The following is a 19003-nucleotide window of genomic DNA, read 5'->3' as shown; positions in this document are numbered from 1 at the left end:
GACCAGCGCCCTAACTGTTCAGCATATCATCTCTTCCTTATTTTCCTTTTTCCTCTACCCTCTTAACTACTTACCGGATCCCACTCGCTTGTTTTCCATTTTCATTTGGCAAAATACGGGATTTAACTCATAAACGGATTTTTAAACTGATCTCGAACACATTGCGAGTGGCAATGAAAATAGCCTGGAACGACTGGTTGTGATTGGTAGCCTGGAGGGGAAAAGGGGAAGAGGAAGATCCCCACACAAAGAACCGATCAAGTTAAGGCAGCAGCAGGCACCTCCGTGGTTGGAGCGCTATGTGCAGCGCAGTCAAGGGATAACTAGAGAAGAGTTATTACCCCCACAAGGATCACAACCCCCAGTAATGAGGAGTAAGATGAAGAAGATGAAGATATATACAATATGGTTCTTCACACATGGTGTGCAACAAATCTGGGTTTCCCCACTTAAATTTAAACTTAAAGCAGCCTAACAGGTTGTAAGCCCTGTAAATACGCAAACTTCTATATTCTTCTTTGTTGAGATGTCAAAATGGTTCTTCATAGTTCATTTCGGTCCTTAACCCTTAGAGTGCGAACCGTCAATATAAAGTGCGGAGCGTCGGAATACCGACTATTGCGCAGTTTGAAATAATTACAGTTACATAGCAATTCAATAAATAAAGTTATACATAGTAAAAAATATGTTTCATTTGAGTAGTTCGATATGTCCCTTACACATAACAGAAAGAATTACGAAAATTCATCTATATTTGAGGAAAATAATTAAGATCTGTGCACATCTAATTAGAAAGCTACTTTTTTCCAAAAATCCCTTAGCAATTTATGCAAAATATGTGAAAATAAGCTCAGCACTATATTGGTTAATTATTATACATTGTTTTTACTTTTTTCATCTCCTACTTGCAAAAGTAATCTGAGTGAAATAGGAAATCTCTTATGTTTGTTTGTTATTTCTTTCAGAAGTGTATCCCGTTCACCATCGCCGTGTCGCCGACCAATAACTTCCCCGATATTAGAACATGGTGACTATCTGGGACAGTCTGAAGTTGTAAGTTTATCAATTCTCTATACATATTATAATAGTCAATATTCTAGTTCAAGGTCTGATACTTCGCAAACTTTATACCAATATTCAGTGTTAGTAAAGTTTATTTTCGCAGTTTATATATCGTAGTCGTACAGGAGAAAGTGACCAACTACCAAAATGTAAAATGTTTAGGAGGGCCATTTAAGTCACTATTGCTTGGCAAGAAAATAAACACCAATGCAGTTAGTCATTTTTAATTAGTCAATATATTATACTTCCAAGTTTAAAATACTTTGGAATTATTGAGGGCAATACGTATTAAGCTAGTAAGATATCAAATAGTCAATGATCACGTTTTTGTAAAACAATGCACTTGGTCACTTTTTCCTGTATGACTACGATATAATCCTTGAAAGAAAGTCACACTTGAAGACATTGTGACAATAAAAACATCTAGTTTCATTTTACACATTTGTCAAAAGATCAATAAAAAATGACAAAATAATTTGACACAAGAAATCATATTTGTTTTTTTATTTTATTAAACAAGTGAGGAGTTGAGACATATAGTGGAAACTTGGAAATCCGAACTTATCGGGGCTTTGGCCTGTTGGGATTTGGGAAAGTGCGGATTAGCAGAGAAATTTGTAATATAGTACATACATGTACTTAACACTACAGTAGTTAGTTACGTTGTATACGCCGCCTGTGCCGCCTATATTCTACATTTCAATCTAATACAGTGGAACCCCCGAAAACTGAACATTACAGTATATACTTGAGTAGCAGTACAGGGACAGTACTGTATACTTTATTAACGTTTTAATAATTTTTAAATAAATTAGGTTATATATAATAATTTTATGCAATAAAAAACATTTTCTTCAGTCTTTGCATGTTTTTTTTAAATGTTTTCTTTCAAATGGTTTTCCTCAAAATGAGATTTCCCGGGTTTTTGGATTTCTGGGGTTCCATTGTATGTGTGTAAATTCACAGATTTAAAAATCAGCATATTTACCGTTTCGTGATGCTAAAAAAATTTATCTACAAACTTTGTTCCTTCCTTCTGATAAAGAAATTCAATCCCAAACCTGTGTGATCCTTGATATCAAAAGCCCAGTTCGTCTTGATATATTTTTTTTATTAACATAAATTGTATACATTTATTTAAATCACAATTTTAAGCATATTTTAATAAAAAAATGCAGAGCCACCAAGCCACCTTGTGTGTCCTGTCGGTGGAGTTCTTTTTCAATACATTTTTTGATTGTTTTTAACCATTTTAACCTAATATACACACAAAAAAGAGAGGAAAATTAAGAATATAAACATTTTACACTAAATTTGTATACATATAACAAAACGTTGTTTTTTCACAATATTTGATAAAAGAATAATATTGTTTACTCATAATTGAAATTTGTGAGTATTATTTTTTGACATCTCATCAAAGATGAAGAAGAATATGGAAGTCTGGGCATTTACGGAGCTGACGACCGTCATCGGCTGGTTTAAGTGATCACTTTACACACGTGTAACATTCACCAATTCTACCCATTGTTGACAACCACACTACTCAAATTCTTGGAAGTTCTTTATATATGAACCAATTTAGAAACCTTGTTCTTGAATCACTAGAACTTCACTAGAGACATCTATTGGTGAGATGTTAAGAAGCTTTTTATTAAGCTAAAAAGTCAGCCCCGTAAATGCCCAGACTTCCATATTCTTCTTCATCTTTGATGAGATGTCAAAAAATAATATGAAAATAACTCCTGTAATTGGAGATAATCCAGATTTTGTGAACAAGTATTTGGACACACTCAAAATGTTGAAATTTGTGAGATTCAAAACCTTCTAAATGTCAATTTATGGTGGTAGATCTCTTTTGATGCAAGGCCTTCAACTGTTAAATATTGACTCTAGCAATGCATTAAACATTCAGTAGACTTTTCTTTCATAGACTCGTGTCTGTGTGGATATCGTGTTTAAATTGAATTTTAATGAGATTCAAATAGCTTCGATGTTATACTCATATATACTAAAGAACATTCAGTCCAATAGGACATTTATCGAAATACGGTAGTGTGTTTCTTTTCGAACTCTATTCAGATATATTTATTAGTTTGTTAGTCATATAAACTGTGATTTTATTAGCTACGTAGTTGAATAATTGATAATTGTATTTATATAATACAATATCTTGCATCAAAGTTTAAGGAAGGAGAAACGTAAGCATTTTTTAAAAACTATTTGTTTTAGATAATATGCCTCTAATTGTACACATAATTTGATTATTCAATACAATTCTTTTGTCATCGGTAAGGTTTTTCTTTTCTTCAGTTGTGTGTTGAATATTTATTGTTAACATACAAATCAAGATCTAGCAACTTGAAAAACTATGTTGTATAGGTATTTGAATTTCAAATATGTGTATATATAATGGCTTTGTGTAAATTGTTAGTTTTTAAATTGAAACCTGTTGATAAAAGATCCATTTTAGAGGTAAGCAAGTCATTCATAGATCGATTACATTATATCAGAGTTTCAGAAATTTCTATTATCAATTATTTCTTCTGATATTCGGTTTCGCACAGTATTGAATTTTAGTAGACGGAGTTCAAAACTCTCATAAAAACTTCTTTTTTAAACTAGGTACAGTAGAACCCCGGAAATCCAAACCCTAGAATTTCAAAATCCCTGGATATCCGTATAAGATTTTAAAGAAAAACATTTGTAGGAAAACATTAAAAAATTTATGGTAATAACTTGCATTTTAAATAATTTAAAATGCAAGTTACCAACTGATTATAACAATAAACACATAATTTAGAAAAAATCATACACTTTGTGGTGTTTTGTTTTTGGGTCAATTTCTCAAATTGATTTAAAAAAATCAAATAAAAAAATAATGATAGATCATTGACACGGAGATTTAATGATGGCACGGAGAAAAACAAGAGGTCTATTACCAGATTGGTGAAATCGAATTTAAATAGAACCTTTTTTCCACCTTTATCTCGTCGCTTAGTTTAATTTCGCTTTTAATTTTTACTTCTTATATTTTTTTATTTCATTACTTATTGTATTATTGTTACTACTCTTTTTTTACAACCACATATCTCTTATTTCTTTATATATGTATTTAACCTGTGCTTTTACCTTTTCTGCAAGTTTCTTGTGTTCTCATCTAATTATTTATTTTATTATTTATTATTTCTTTTTTTTTACAATACATTATACAATACTGTAATATAATTTTTAACAATATTATATTTTTTTATGAATGCCTCACTTCTTCTTCTTTATGTGCCACTTCTAACGAAGATCGGCTATCTTCAATTTTGATGCTGCAGCTCGGAACAGAGATTTGGTGCTTCTGCCAAACCATTGTCGTAGGTTTTTCAGCTATGATGTCCTTCGGCGTCCTTGAGTTCTTCGCCCTTCAATCTTTCCTTGTATGATTAGGTGGAGAAGAGGATATTTTTCATTTCTCATAACGTGTCCGAAGTACATCAGCGCACTCTGCTTGATGGTTGGTAGGAGTTCCTCACTTAGCATAGTCCAATTATTATTCATAACTGATGAAAAATATTTAAACGATTTGTATTGCACTGTATTTCATTTCATGTTATGTGTTTTCACTGTTTGCAAACCATAAATAAATAAATATGATTTTTTCACAGAGCGGCAATACCAGTTTGGCCCGCAGTGCGAGCGACAACTCAAGCCAGTCGCAATCCCAATCTCCGCCGCAATCTCTCTCTGTAAACTGTCCCTCGCCCGCGCCGCAGGCCGCCTCCGCCCTCGCGCCCCCGGCGGAGCCCCAGCGCTCCTCCAGCAGCCTCGGGGACTGCCCCGCCCGGCTCCCGGCCAGCGCCGCCGCCACCCCGGCCGGCCCGCGCGGCAAGAAGAAGTCCTGGTACAGCGCCCTCTACCCCACCTACAAGAGCAGATCTGAAGATTTCAAGAAGATATTCAAGGATGTACCTGATGACGAGAGACTCATTGTTGGTGAGTGTAAAGAATTTGTCCGCTTCCGTAGTGTAATGTTCAGCACGCTCAGCTACCGTTCTGGAGGTCCCGGGTTCGATTCCCAGGGGGGGGTCAAATAAATATAAGTTATTTTTTCACTCTAATATTTATTCAATATTACCCTGGACTGGTACCTGAAACGGAGGTCTGATCACCTTTCTTTCGTGCGTTAACGATCAAGATAACACTGTGTTTGTATAATACAGTGCCCTATGCACCATTGGGGTGCGGATAAGGGTTTGAAAATGATGAGTAAAGAATTTATGCGAAGTGACTCAATAGATCTATGAGGTAGGTGGAGTTTACCTTTCCCGTACTGATCATCCAAAAATTACACGTGATCCATAGCCGGGTACCGAAAGACCCCAGTTCATACTAGTATGGAAATTGTAGTACGTAGCTCACAGCAAGTACCAACTGAGCTGAGTCATAGATGCCACGTCTGTTCCAACATGCCGCCAAACGCCGACTAAATGCCGCTTTCTAATAAGCGAGAGGCCGGAATTCGGATCGGACGAAAGCAGAGTAGTCTAGTTTTTTCGCTCTCTCCTTATGGTAATACTACATTTATTAAAGTGAAAGAGATAACATGTCGCTAGCAGATAAAAAAAAATTATGCTGATATATAAGTACGTAGATCTTGCAGCACCGACTGATGGTGCTCTTTGTCTAAAACAATAATTTGAATCATTTAACTTTTTGAAATTATGAAAATAAGAAAGCGAAAATTTTCTTTAATATTATTTTTAATATTACAAAAAATATGGAGTGAGTAGCTCTTATAACACTAAAGTTATCGAATTAAAATTCATATATGGGGAATTTTAATTCTTTGATAGATCCGGCTAAGTTAAATGTGACAATTGAGGATTGCTTTCTATATCAGTAAATGTGTACATCTATTGGACAAGATAGCTATTACGGAAGTGAACGTTCCTAACATGTTCCTATCATGTAAATCAAAGACATTCTTGCTATGTAGTAAAGGAGAATGGCAGATATAACTAGGGCACTTGGGGCTCAATACCTGTACTCCTACAAGCAATATGAGAGTTCGACTGGATGTAAAAACCAACTTATTTATTAATTTGACCTTTCATCTGTAGAACTTCAAAAAATGTATTTTAAATTTTAAAATCAAACACTGTTTTACCCTGGGTCTACACTGAGTTGAATGTTTTGTTAAAAAAACATTAATTAAAAATTAAATTCGTTACAATTGTTTCGCCTTGTTAGGGCATTATCAAACTACTGCTCGATAATAACAGTAGTTTGATAATGCCCTAAGATGGCTATTTTCACTAGTAGTAGACAGCAGGAACCTCAGTGGATAGAGCGCTACGTGCAGCGCAGTCAAGGGATAACTGGAGAAGAGTCATTGCTTCTGTAAGGGTCACAACCCTCAGCAATGAGGAATAAGACGGAGAAGAGTAGACCCCAAATATCAGTGTTTGATTGTAATATTTTAAATATAAAAACTAACTTTTTACATTGTAATATGTAAAATTTATGCACATTTATGTATTTGAGTTCTGATTGATATATATATTTTTTATATTTTCCAGATTATTCCTGCGCCATTCAAAAAGACATACTAGTTCATGGCCGACTCTACGTATCTCAAAACTACCTCTGTTTCTACGCTAATATTTTCCGTTGGGAAACATTCCTATCTCTCCGTTGGAAAGATGTAACCGCAATAACTAAAGAGAAGACGGCCATCGTGATTCCAAACGCTATATTAATATGCACCGACAGCGAGAAACATTTCCTGACTTCTTTCGCCGGGAGAGACAAGACCTACTTGATGCTGTTTCGGATCTGGCAGAATGCTTTGATGGATCAACCGATGTCGAGTCAGGAAATGTGGCAATGGGTTTGTTATTTTTTTTCTCCATCTATAGATCCATTTTTAGCGCGGCAACAGGTCCAATGAAATCCGCAATTTGTCCATTGTTTGTTTTTTAACCATTGTGAGAATCGATATATCAATTCTGGTGTAATTTGCCAAAAGCGCGGTCATCGATATACCGATGATATAATGTCAGTGTATTTTGGCGGCCGAGCTGGGAGTTGAGCGATTGCGTAAATTATATTCACAAACAATTTTACCTAATTTTTAGTAAAGCATAGAAATAAATTTATTTGTAAAATCCTGTTGTTTTTGCCCTTACATTGTCCACTAAATTTAAAATGGACAATTTTCACAAAAAAATGTCAGCAATTTTAGTATACATATAAGAAAAATCTTGGCACTAAAACGGTTTTCTCATTGAATTCATCTACAAAACACTTCCCAGCCAAACGATTCACAAATCGCCAAAAACATACTACATGAAAACTTTAATAAAAGATCAAAAACATGGAAATGCATCAAACAACATCCAATATGTACAATTTTCAATTAAATATAAAAATAATTGTTGTTTGATTCAGTTCTCTGTGTAATGTATAGATTTGTAATGCATGTGTAAATGCGCTAAAAATAAGCATTTTTTTTATTTGAAGACCATCCTTTTTAAAGACATTAAGTGGTCAATGTGTGAATGTGTTAATAATTCAATAAAACAAGTAATAAATACCAAGTATTTTGTTTTAACTTTGCAGCAGTTATGTTTTTTTTTCAGGCTATTGTCAAATATTTGATTTGGCACTTGGCACCTTTCACTGTACAGTAATTTTATAAATACCTTTTATAAAAAAATTAAAAGACAAAATGATTTTTATATTCCCTTATCTATTATTAACACTATACGACTGGCCTTATCCTTCAAACGTGTGTTATCTTTTATCACACGCGTCCAAGTGTGACTTATCTCACTCACTACGCTACGTGAATTAATATCACTCTGTTTTATATCACCCGTCAGGTTCACATCTGCTATGGAGAAGAGCTAGGCTTCAATTCTGATGATGAGGAATATCCGCAGAACTACTTGGAAGAAGACAAACTTTCCGGTATTAGACTATCTGCTGAATCTATAACAGAGGTAATTTATCATCTCTCTTCAATATAAATCGCTTAAAGCTCACAAATCGCTCACTCCTTTCAAGAACATCATAAATCCAAAATCGTAAATTTTCAGTTGTGCATGTTTTCAGAATGCCCAGAAAATGTACTATGTATATCCCAGCAAAAGAGGCATATTTTTAACTTAATATTTACCCGCTATAGGGCAGAAAGTGTTTTTTTTGCATTTTGAAGAAAAGGTGTTGTTGAATAATTTTTTTAATGTACTAAATATTTTTTGAATGGATAAAAAACCTTCAGGTTTTACCTAAAAAGATCTGTTGCACAGTAAAAAGTTCAATAAGTGGCTTGATATTTATTTTTAATACATTGTTATAGTACAATAAAATAATAAAATGGCGCCATTTCTGTTGCTACAATGTCTAAATGGCATCTCCTGTGATATTTCTATAAGTGTAATTACCCCATTGTTCCGCCAAATGAGCGATATGTATTTTTCTCCTGAATAGTTATTACTAATATTGCTCTATCATTCAACTTTAAGGTTTAACTTTATATGTAGCATGATTTTAAGTCATGACAACTGGTTTAAAAAATTAAACATGCCCAGTTTTTGCAGTAGCTTATAATATATGTATATTTTTTCTCATGAATAGTTACTACATATATTGATCTGAGTAATCAATAATATATTAATTCAAGATTTTTATTGATATCTCAGCATAGGCGAAGGAGTCTATTGAGATGGGAATATGGAAATCTGGGTATTTACAGAGCTTACGACCAGTCACGTGGTGTGTAACATTCACCATTCTACCTGTGGCCGACAACCTCAGTGCTCAAATTTCAGATAGTTGTACATATATATGACAACATACAAGGTTTTCACCACGATACCACCACTTTGCACGCAAAATTTATAGTTGATATTTTTTTTTAATAAGTTAGCGAAGACCTTCATTTTTCACGAATTATTGCACATCTTAAAAATGCCACGTAAATCAGCCAATGACATGTCGTTAGCCCTGTACGTACCTAGTCTTCCATATTGCCGTATCAATAGACTTATTCATCTATGTTGTTATATCGATAATAATCTTCATATAAATAGCTCCTATGTTGATTTGGCTTTCAGCATTTGCAAGCCAAAATTTTAGACATAGTAAAAAATTGAATGACTGAAGAATTAACACAAAACCTTATTTTAATTAATGTTTTACTTAGTAAATACCACTATTTCTTAAAATCTACTGTGACACGTGTTTTGATGCATTCCGCATCATTTTCAAACATTGTATGCGGAATGCATTGAAACACGTGTCACAGTAGATTTTAAGAAATAGTGGTATTTACTAAGATTTTAATTAAAAATGGATAGATTTTACCACAAAAACTTTTTACTGTTTTTGTCACCATCGTGTTGTATTGTAATTAGTACATTTATGTGCTAGGGTATCTTTATTATATTGCTCACTCCTTTCAAGAACGTCATAAATCAAAAAGCGTCCATTTTCAGTTGTTCAATTTCATGTTTTCGGAATGCCCAGAAAATGTACTATATCCCAGCAAAAGCGGCATATTTTTAACTTAATATTTACCCGCTACAGGGCAGAAAGTGTCGCTTTTGCTTTTTGAAGAAAAGGTATTGTTTAATTATTTTTTTAAATATACTAAATATTTTTCAAATGGAGAAAAAGCCTTCAGGTTTTACCTAAAAAGATCTGTTGCACAGTAAAAAGTTCAATAAGTGGCTTGATATTTATTTTTAATACATTGTATTATATTTTCAAACTTTAAAAATGTTCTCCTGAAAAATCAAGTTTTTTGATTTATGAGGTTCTTGAAAGGAGTGAGCGATATGTTGCCGTTATGCCGATAATGAATGTTAATTGAAGCATTTAACAGTTTTTTTGTAAAAATAAATGTAATCGCTATCATTTGAATAAACATATGAACGTTTTTATGCCTAAAAATAACATTATCAAACACTCTTTATTAGGATAATGAACCAAATATTAGTGTTTTCTTTATCTGCTGATAAATTTAGAACATATCATTTAACATGTATTAGAGGTGCAGAAATGATTTGGAAATTTGTATATGTGTTCAATATCGTCATCTATTCTGTATACATTTTAACTTAAAACTTGCAAAAAGAGCACTAATCACATATTTTTTGTTATAATTGCTTTTACATTCATCAATTAATTTAGCAATCACTTCTTGGTAGTAAATTATATATCTATCCATTAAAAAAAAACAGTAAAATTACCACTAGTTATTATAATATTGCTCACTCTTTTCAACGTCATATATAAAAAAACTTTATTTTTCAGGAGAACATTTTGAAAGTTAAAAATATAATAAAATGTATTAAAAACAAATATCAAGCCACTTATTGAACATTTTACTGTGTAACTGATATTTTTAGGCTAAACCTGAATGTTTTTTCTCCATTTGAAAAATATTTAGTATATTTAAAAAAATAATTAAACAATACCCTTTCTTCAGAATGTAAAAACAACACTTTCTGCCCTGTAGCGGGTAAATATTTTGTTAAAAATATGCCGCTTTTGCTGGGATGTAGTACATTTTCTGGGCATTCCGAAAACATGCACAAGTGAAAATTTACAATTTTTGATTTATGACGTTCTTGAAAGGAATGAGCGATTTGTGTGCTAGGGTATATATATTATATGATGCCATTATGCCGATTATATATGTTAATTGACACATTTGAGTTTTTTTTGTAGAAATAAATGTAACACCATCATTTGAATAACATATGAACCTTTTTTATGCTTAAAAATAACATTATCAAACACTCTTTATTATTATAAAGAACCAAATATCAGCGTTTTCTTTATCTGCTGATAAATTTTGAACATATTTAACATGTTTAACATGTTTAACATGAGGTGTATTTAACATATTTAACATGTTTTTAACATAGTATTTAACATATTTAACATGTTTAACATGAACATATTTAACATGAGGTGCAGTAATATATGTGTTTCAATATCTTCATCTATTCTGTATACATTTTGACTTTATGCTTCCAAAAGGAGCACTGATAACATAATTTTTTGTTCAAATTACCTTTACTTTCATCAATTAATTTAGCAATCACTTTTTGGTAATAAGTTATGTATCAATCCATTTTTAAAAAATCAGTAAAAATACCACTAATTATTACATATAATACGTATATTGTGTATAGATGCAGTTGATATCAAACATTGTATGAACCTTGTATAAATTTGAGGTTTGTGCCCTTGGGTCTTTAAAGGATGAAGTGAAGCGGTAAGAGCTGTTTTGCATTTTTTATCAGTGAGAACATGGACAAAAGGCGGAAGTTTTAGTAATTGTCATATTTCATTGATTAATTCTGACCTCGTAGTAATATATATCCATTTTTTTTATTTAAATTTTACCTGGTAAAATGTCTCAAAATCTATTGTGACCGTTACATCGTTTGATAATGATATGGAATGCATCAAAAAACGTGTCAAAATGGATTTTAAGAAAAAGTTGTACATACCAAAAGAGAAATTAAAAAGTCATATTGGTAATAATAATTTTTCTATTTTTTTTCTGATGTTTTAAAATATTGGAATTTATTCCTTTTTATTCATGATCTCCATCAGTTATGTGATGTTATTATTTCTTCAGGAAAATTTATGTTTCCCGATTCTTATTTTGAATTTAAGTTTTGAATATGTACTGTGTTTGATAATGATGTTAATTGAGTGCATTAAAATACATATCTCGGGTGTCGAGTTGTGGTCCCGTGGTTATTGTCACGGACTCTTGAGTCAGAGTTTCTGGATTCGAACCCACTCTACCACAATTGATACCTATTTTGAATAATGAGCCGCTTAGGCTCACAGAAATAGTGAAATGGAATTGAAGTGCTTTTGTTAATAAAAAAAACACAAATATTTATCTTTTTGTTTAAATATATATTTAGCATAATAATAAGCTGTGTTAGCCATGTTGACTTTAATAATTTTACTGCTATTTTTTTGGAAATCTGATTTAAGGGAAATGTATGTAATCAAATTTCCTGGTTTATCACTCCTAAGAAACATTTATCAATCTGATAAAGGTAGTAGTATTTTAGGTAGATGTATGCTTTTGATTATCTTACATATTCATATGTATTGATAAGATTATAATAATTTTGTAACCTTTTACTTTTATATGACTACACTATTAAAAAATTTGGCTTTATCATTACTTAGTATCGACATCCTCAGTATAGATGGACTCTTTTGGCTACTTTTTTGACTGATTAACTGATTGGGATGGTATTTGTTGCTTTTTCTCAGTTTATATTTCTTTCCAACTCATGTTTTTGATATCAAATTGTCAAATATGTTAGCAGCTAGTAACATGTCGCTCACTCCTTTCAAGAACGTCATAAATCAAAAAACTTGATTTTTCAGGAGAACGTTTTTAAAGTTTAAAATATAATACAATGTATTAAAAATAATATCAATCCACTTATTGAACTTTTCACCGTGCAACAGATCTTTTTAGGTAAAACCTGAAGGTTTTTTCTACTTTTGAAAAATATTTAGTATGTTTAAAAAAATAATTAAACAATACTTTTTCTTCAAAATGCAAAAAGAACACTTTCTGCCCTGTAGCGGGTTACTATTAAGTTAAAAATATGCCTCTTTTGCTGGGATATAGTACATTTTCTGGGCATCCCGAAAACATGCACAACTCAAAATAGACGATTTTTTATTTATGACGTTCTTGAAAGGAGTGAGCGATGTATCCGAATTTTTGCACTGATTGTTATAATTAGCTTTAATTTAAATTATTAAATCCAAAAACCAAATTAAGTATGACTTCTTTTAAAGAAATTATTATTCAATTTGTCGTTTTTTTCATTCAATCGCTTATATCTAATCCACAGGTATATGGAAGCAAAGCTTAAGCATTGTGATACATGTCAACACCATTGTATTATGCGGCCCAGTTGTGGTGGTTGTTAATTTTTAGATCTGGCAACCCCGTCCTTCTTCCCACTTTGTCTGCCCATTTGTTTTCCCCACTTGTCAAATTCTACATAACGAATTGTTTGTGGGCGGTTTTTTCATCAACCACAACCGTAATCATACTCAACAGTCTGCCTCCCGGCCCTCAGTATACTAGTCACAAGTAAATGCAAACCCAATTCCCATCTGTACAATATTTTTTTGCGACTCACGCTCTACAAAAAGTAAGCAAATAGAACGCTTATAAGCGTCTCTAAACTAACAGTGTATAAAAGACGCTTTTAAGCATTTTCTGCAAAGAATGTGATAATATGACCAGATGTATGGAAAAAGAGAAAACTAGGAGCTAGGTTTGTCAGGACAAGCGAGTGTGGCATTCTATCCTGAGACAGCTTGATGCTAGTAGTAGCAGTATTAGTATAAAGTAAACACAATCTCAACCAATATCCTAAGAACCATTTTTTTCAATATCTTTCACAGTACAAACCAATACTGATCATTTTTTGACATCTCAACATAAATGAAGAAGAATATGGAAATCTGGGCAGTAACAGGGCTTACAACCGTCATAGGCTAAATGATCACTTTACACACGTGTTCACATATTCACCAATTCTACCCATGATTGACAACCACACTACTCAAATTTTTAAAAATGCCCAGGCTTCCATATTCTTCTTCATCTGTGTTGAGATGTCAAAAAATAACATTAAAAAAAAATTGTCTTCGTTGGTGCAACTCTGCAGTTGTATTAACACTTTATTTACCAACGAATTTTTAAAAGACTCATCTTAAAAATCAAGCAAATTTGTACTGATAGCAAAAAATACAAGCAATTAACAAATACATTCACAATTTCTGTACCGTAGAACGGGGCTAGATGTGTTACTTGAGCCCAGTACAATTTTTTTATTTAGATCTGTATTTGGTCTACAATAATAAACGTATCGACATGATTCATTGTTTCCCTGACAGGTGACACTTATTGTCACGATACGTTCATTATTGTAGACCAAATACAGATTTAAATCTCTTTTTTGTACTGGGCTCAAGTAACACATCAAAGTTCTAGTAGCCCCGTTCTACGGTACCAATTATTTGATTATTATTGATTATTTTGACAAATAATAGTGCATATTTGTAAAATTTCAAGTTCCTTATAAATATCCTTTTTTAATTAATAGTTCAAATTTAAAATCGACATAGTGATAAACATTTTATTTATTGTTTCGGCATTAACTTTGTGGTAAGACATGTTACAATGATTAAAGAAAATACTTCGTTTTTTACCACTTGAGTTTTATTATAGACTACATGTTTCAGAAGTTAAACTTTTATCATTCAGGTCTGTATAATAATAATAATAATAATTTATTATACAGACCTGAATGATGGAAGTTTAACTTCTGAAACATGTAGTCTATAATAAAACTCAAGTGGTAAAAAACAAAGTCTTTTCTTTAATCATTCTGATAAACATTATTATGAGAAATTTTTCCAGTACGTAGGGTAGAAAACCTACTAATCGGTGCTTGGTTGTTTACGGTTGGCAGCGACAAGCCGACTAGTCGGCTTTTGGTAGTATGTGTTAATCTGTTTGTTGTCTCCATCGTTCCGTTGGAACAAAGGCAAAATAAAGGAATGAATGAATGATCAAGAGTTAATTTTATAAAGATTGTAAAATGTATATATTCTTAATTTTTCTCTCTTTTTTGTGTGTATATTAGGTTAAAATCGTTAAAAACAATAAAAAATTATTCAAAAAGAACTCCACCGACAAGACACACGAGGTGGCTTGGTGGGTCTCTGCAAAAACTTGTTTTAAATATGTTTAAAATTGTGATTTAAAAAAAAATGTATACAATTTACGTTAATAAAAAAATATAAGTGTGATTTGATCTGTGTGTTGTAGGACTTCTTAGGGCACAGTATGGAGAGTGGCGGGATGGGCGGAGTGAGCGACGACAACATCCCTCCCCCTGTGTCAGGTGACTTGCCCCCCTCCTCACCACCTACCCAGTGGCGGCGGTGCATCAAACACGCCTGTATACATGTTACATACACCCCTTACCCTACTCCTAATACATACCATTCATATTGCACCAGTAACATTAATCAATTTTTAAAACTGCTAATTATATTTATTACAATTTACCCCGTAAATGATAGATTTAATTTGAGCTTCTCAAACTTTTTTGTAACCCAGTAATATTGACAGCCAAATAGGGATCCTAACCAGGACACTGCAGACTGAGAAAGCACATATCGAAAATTGGACTACATGACTCCCCAGTCTGCAGATTCTGTATGGAGGATAACGAAATACCAATCCACTTTCTCTATAACCGTGATGCACTCGCTCGCAAACAACGTTACCACCAGGGAGAGAGTGGCTGGTGATGCTAACACTTTTTGTATTACGGTACGAGAGCTTATTTCAAATTAATTAATTTCCATAATCGATTCTTCCAAAAAAAGTTCAGTGCAATATGAATGGGGTCTTACCATTTTGAGGGCTCTAGAAAATGGATTTATTTGATTTATTTATTTTTACAAAATATTTTTAAATTCTTCTTGTTAACCAAAGAATTAAAAATGGATATTTTTTATTTAATTTTAATAAATTTCCAAAGCTCTTTATGTTCTGAATATTTTGAGCATATGTAATAACCCTTTAAATCGATAAATTATAAAAAAAAGCTTGTAAGGCATTGTTTATTGCATATGTAATTTATTGACCAGGGATTGTTCAAACATGGGGAATATAGATGGAAGCATTCTCTGATAGGAACAAATATATTATTAATGTAAATTAAATCATAATCTATGTTAATAACAATAGACAATGGAATGCTACCACGTGAATTATGTATTTTTCACATTTACCTTCCCTACCTAAAGGCGTAAACATAGTAAACTATCCTACCTCCAGACAAGCTTCTAAAAGTAGAGGCTTTGCGGGTTATTACTTTTTTTTAAATGCCAATCACTATTTTTTTTATAAAATATTTAATATATTTTTTTGATTGAGATGTTACAGATCATAATCCAGTGCTGGAAAAAAGCATTTTGCTATGAAAATTCAGACTGTAATCACTTCGTACTTATAATATTCTATCCATTTGCTAGAGCCCCATATATCCTATTGGGAAACATTGCTTGCTAAAATTCTGTTTTCTTTTGTGATTTAAAAAAAATATAAATATATATATATATATATATATATATATATATATATATATATATATATATATATATATATATATATACAGTGGGTGGCCAAATTATTAGGGACACTTCGAATTTCCTGTAATTTTCATGATCAAATGAATTTAATGAGCAAATAATTAGGTTTTTTAATTATATTTTTTATTGATTGGGGTGCTTTATTAAGAATTTAGAAACAATGTAATCAAACATTTAATAAAAGTAATTTATTTTTATCATAAAAAGCGATTATTCAAAAATTTCAGAAAAAAACTTTTATATTTAGTAATAACACCCTATGCTGCGATTACAACTTCCAAACGTCGGGGCATGCTTTCTATGCAGATTTTTGTATTGTGCCGAAGATTAGGGTTACCATGCCATACTCTGATAAGAGTTTCTTTCAGTAACCGCTTGGTGGTGATGACTTTTTTAGCAATTTCCCGTTTCGTTAGCCTCCAAATGTTTTCAATGGGGTTCATATCCAGCAAATTGCCCGGGCAAGGCAAAACACATACTCAACAGACGTTTTTTTCAGCCAAGAATGCGGTAACACTCCTGGCTTTATGACACGGTACTTATTCATGCATAAACACATACTCTTCATCACCAGGGAACCATTCCTTAGCTTCGGCTGGAGCCGACTTTTCAGTACTCGCTGGTACTGGTCTTGCCTCATGGTCGCTCCATGATATGGAGGCGTCCCATACCCTTAAATGAGATCATGGACCACAACATTATGCTAACAGGGTGTTTTTAGCCCACTTCACCAGGCAGTCCGGGTGGAATTTTTCTCCTGGGCCCCGTCGGACGAATTAAGTTTTTCCCACCAAAATTTTAAATGTTGACTCGTCTTAGAAGCAGACCTATAAAGTATTACCATGATTGCAAAAATGTGTATTTTTATTATCTTCTTATTTTGTTATACAAATATAAGTCTTAAATACTCGATTCTAGTCCGAAACAGTCATATTCCGGAGTGTTCTGGCTCATAAGAGTCGTTTTTTCTTCATGGCCTCAGTCAGGCGTAGTTTTTTGGTTGGACGTCGACCAATTAGATTTACTTCAACTAACCGTCTCCAAACTGTCATTTTGGAGGCGTTGATTCCTACATCGTTTATCAACGTAGTGGACAATCAACACACGTTTTACGATTTTGGAAATAGATGTCCCTGATTTCACAGTGACCACGCGGAGTGGTGATCGTTTTTCTGCCACTTTTTCAGACGCGGGCTGCTTCTAGAGGTGGATTTTTATGAATTTTTCTTTTTATCCGGTTGACTCCGGACTTTGAAATACCTGTGAGTGCTGCTATCTCTCTTTAGAAATATGTGGAATGAAGTAGTTTGGTTGGTACTTCCCTACATTTTCTTGGAGATATGTCTAAAGACTTGCCCATACTTAAATTTAGAATATTAAGGTTCAATTCAAACTAAATTGAATTTTAATTAAAAATTAATTGAAATTTACTTATTAAATTAGCAAAACTAATAAATTTTTATACAATACTTAATTTTTTATAGTCTTGGACTCAAAAAACATACAGAAAAATGGTGTAAAAAAATATTAACTGAGCTCACACCAACACCATTTTTCACTAATTAACACTAAAATGAGAAAAAAACTTACTTCTTTGATATTTTGCAGCATTGCTACGTCTTAAAAACAATAATTATGATACAACCAACAAAAATAAATAATATTTTTTAATTAGAACAAATTTATTTGATCATAAAATTCATTTAAACTTGAAAATTACAAAAAAGGACAAGTGTCCCTAATAATTTGGCCACCCACTGTATATATATATATATATATATATATATATATATATTAGGGTATTAGATGTACATTTAATTCAGAGTTACTGAGATATCCGCGTAAACTCAACTTATAAAATTTTAGTTTTGTTGGAATTCCAACTCTGTTTTTTTAAATAGTGTGTGTAACCATGATTTTGAATTTCGGCACTCTATTTTGGTACGATCTATGTTTTTTTAGTAAGGAGTTGCATTTGCATCTGGTACCCTTTTATAATACAATTGAACCTCTTATAACGAGCATTTCTCATTACGAGTAATTTGCATAACAAGCAAAAAAAAGTTAATATCCCGCTCCCGTAACGAGCAACATTTCGCATAACGAGTTACAGAGAAAGGGCAAGTCCCTTTTTCACGATATTTACTTGTGAGCCGGGCCATTCAAAATAAAAAATGTTTCACTTAACAAGTAAGATTCTGGAACAAATTATGCTCGTTATGAGGGGTTCCACTATATTTGTGTTATGTCTTTACCAACCTCTGAAAATTAACAATTTCAAGCACATTCATTTGTCTTCAATTTATTTATTTAGTTAATTCCTGCTTATAAAAATAAAATAAAAACTTAATATGTATTGCCATATTATAGGTATACTTATTTGACAGATAATAATATTTAATTAATAAAACCCTTATCCGCACCCCAATGGTGCATAGGGCACTGCGTCATATAAACGCAGTGTTATCTTGATCGTTTACACATGAAGGAAAGGTGATCAGCCCTCCACTTCAAGTACCAGTCCAGGGTAATATTGAATAAATATTACAGTGAAAAAATCACTTATATTTATTCTTACCCCCCCTGGGAATCGAACTCGGGTCCTCCAGAACGGTAGCCGAGCGTGCTGACCATTACACTACGGAGGCGGATTGTCATAATTAGCTTTAATTTAAATTATTAAATCCAAAAACCAAATTAAGTAATG

At 32.4% G+C, this 19003-nt stretch overlaps 1 protein-coding gene across 7 annotated transcripts in view; it reads left to right on the top strand.

Moving 5' to 3' along the window:
- The window catches only part of LOC148306451 (protein Aster-B-like), a 44269-nt gene that overhangs the window by 12648 nt on the left and 12618 nt on the right, over positions 1–19003 (top strand). For 4 of the 7 annotated variants that reach the window (XM_088265027.1, XM_088265024.1, XM_088265028.1 and 1 more), the window contains 5 exons: positions 966–1053; positions 4719–5046; positions 6633–6943; positions 7938–8057; positions 14963–15038. In XM_088265027.1, the coding sequence (XP_088121153.1) occupies positions 966–1053; positions 4719–5046; positions 6633–6943; positions 7938–8057; positions 14963–15038 (923 nt within the window). Of the gene's footprint in view, positions 1–965; positions 1054–4718; positions 5047–6632; positions 6944–7937; positions 8058–14962; positions 15096–19003 lie in introns of all 7 variants that reach the window. The other 3 variants (XM_088265025.1, XM_088265022.1, XM_088265023.1) reach the window with 1 other exon arrangement.

This window comes from Brachycentrus maculatus, unplaced genomic scaffold, assembly GCF_059751285.1.
Source record: "Brachycentrus maculatus isolate JH-2025_06_01 unplaced genomic scaffold, ASM5975128v1 h1tg000241l, whole genome shotgun sequence".
Classification (NCBI taxonomy): domain Eukaryota; kingdom Metazoa; phylum Arthropoda; class Insecta; order Trichoptera; family Brachycentridae; genus Brachycentrus; species Brachycentrus maculatus.
Note: the sequence above shows the minus strand (reverse complement) of the source record. Positions and strands in the feature narration are given on the sequence as shown.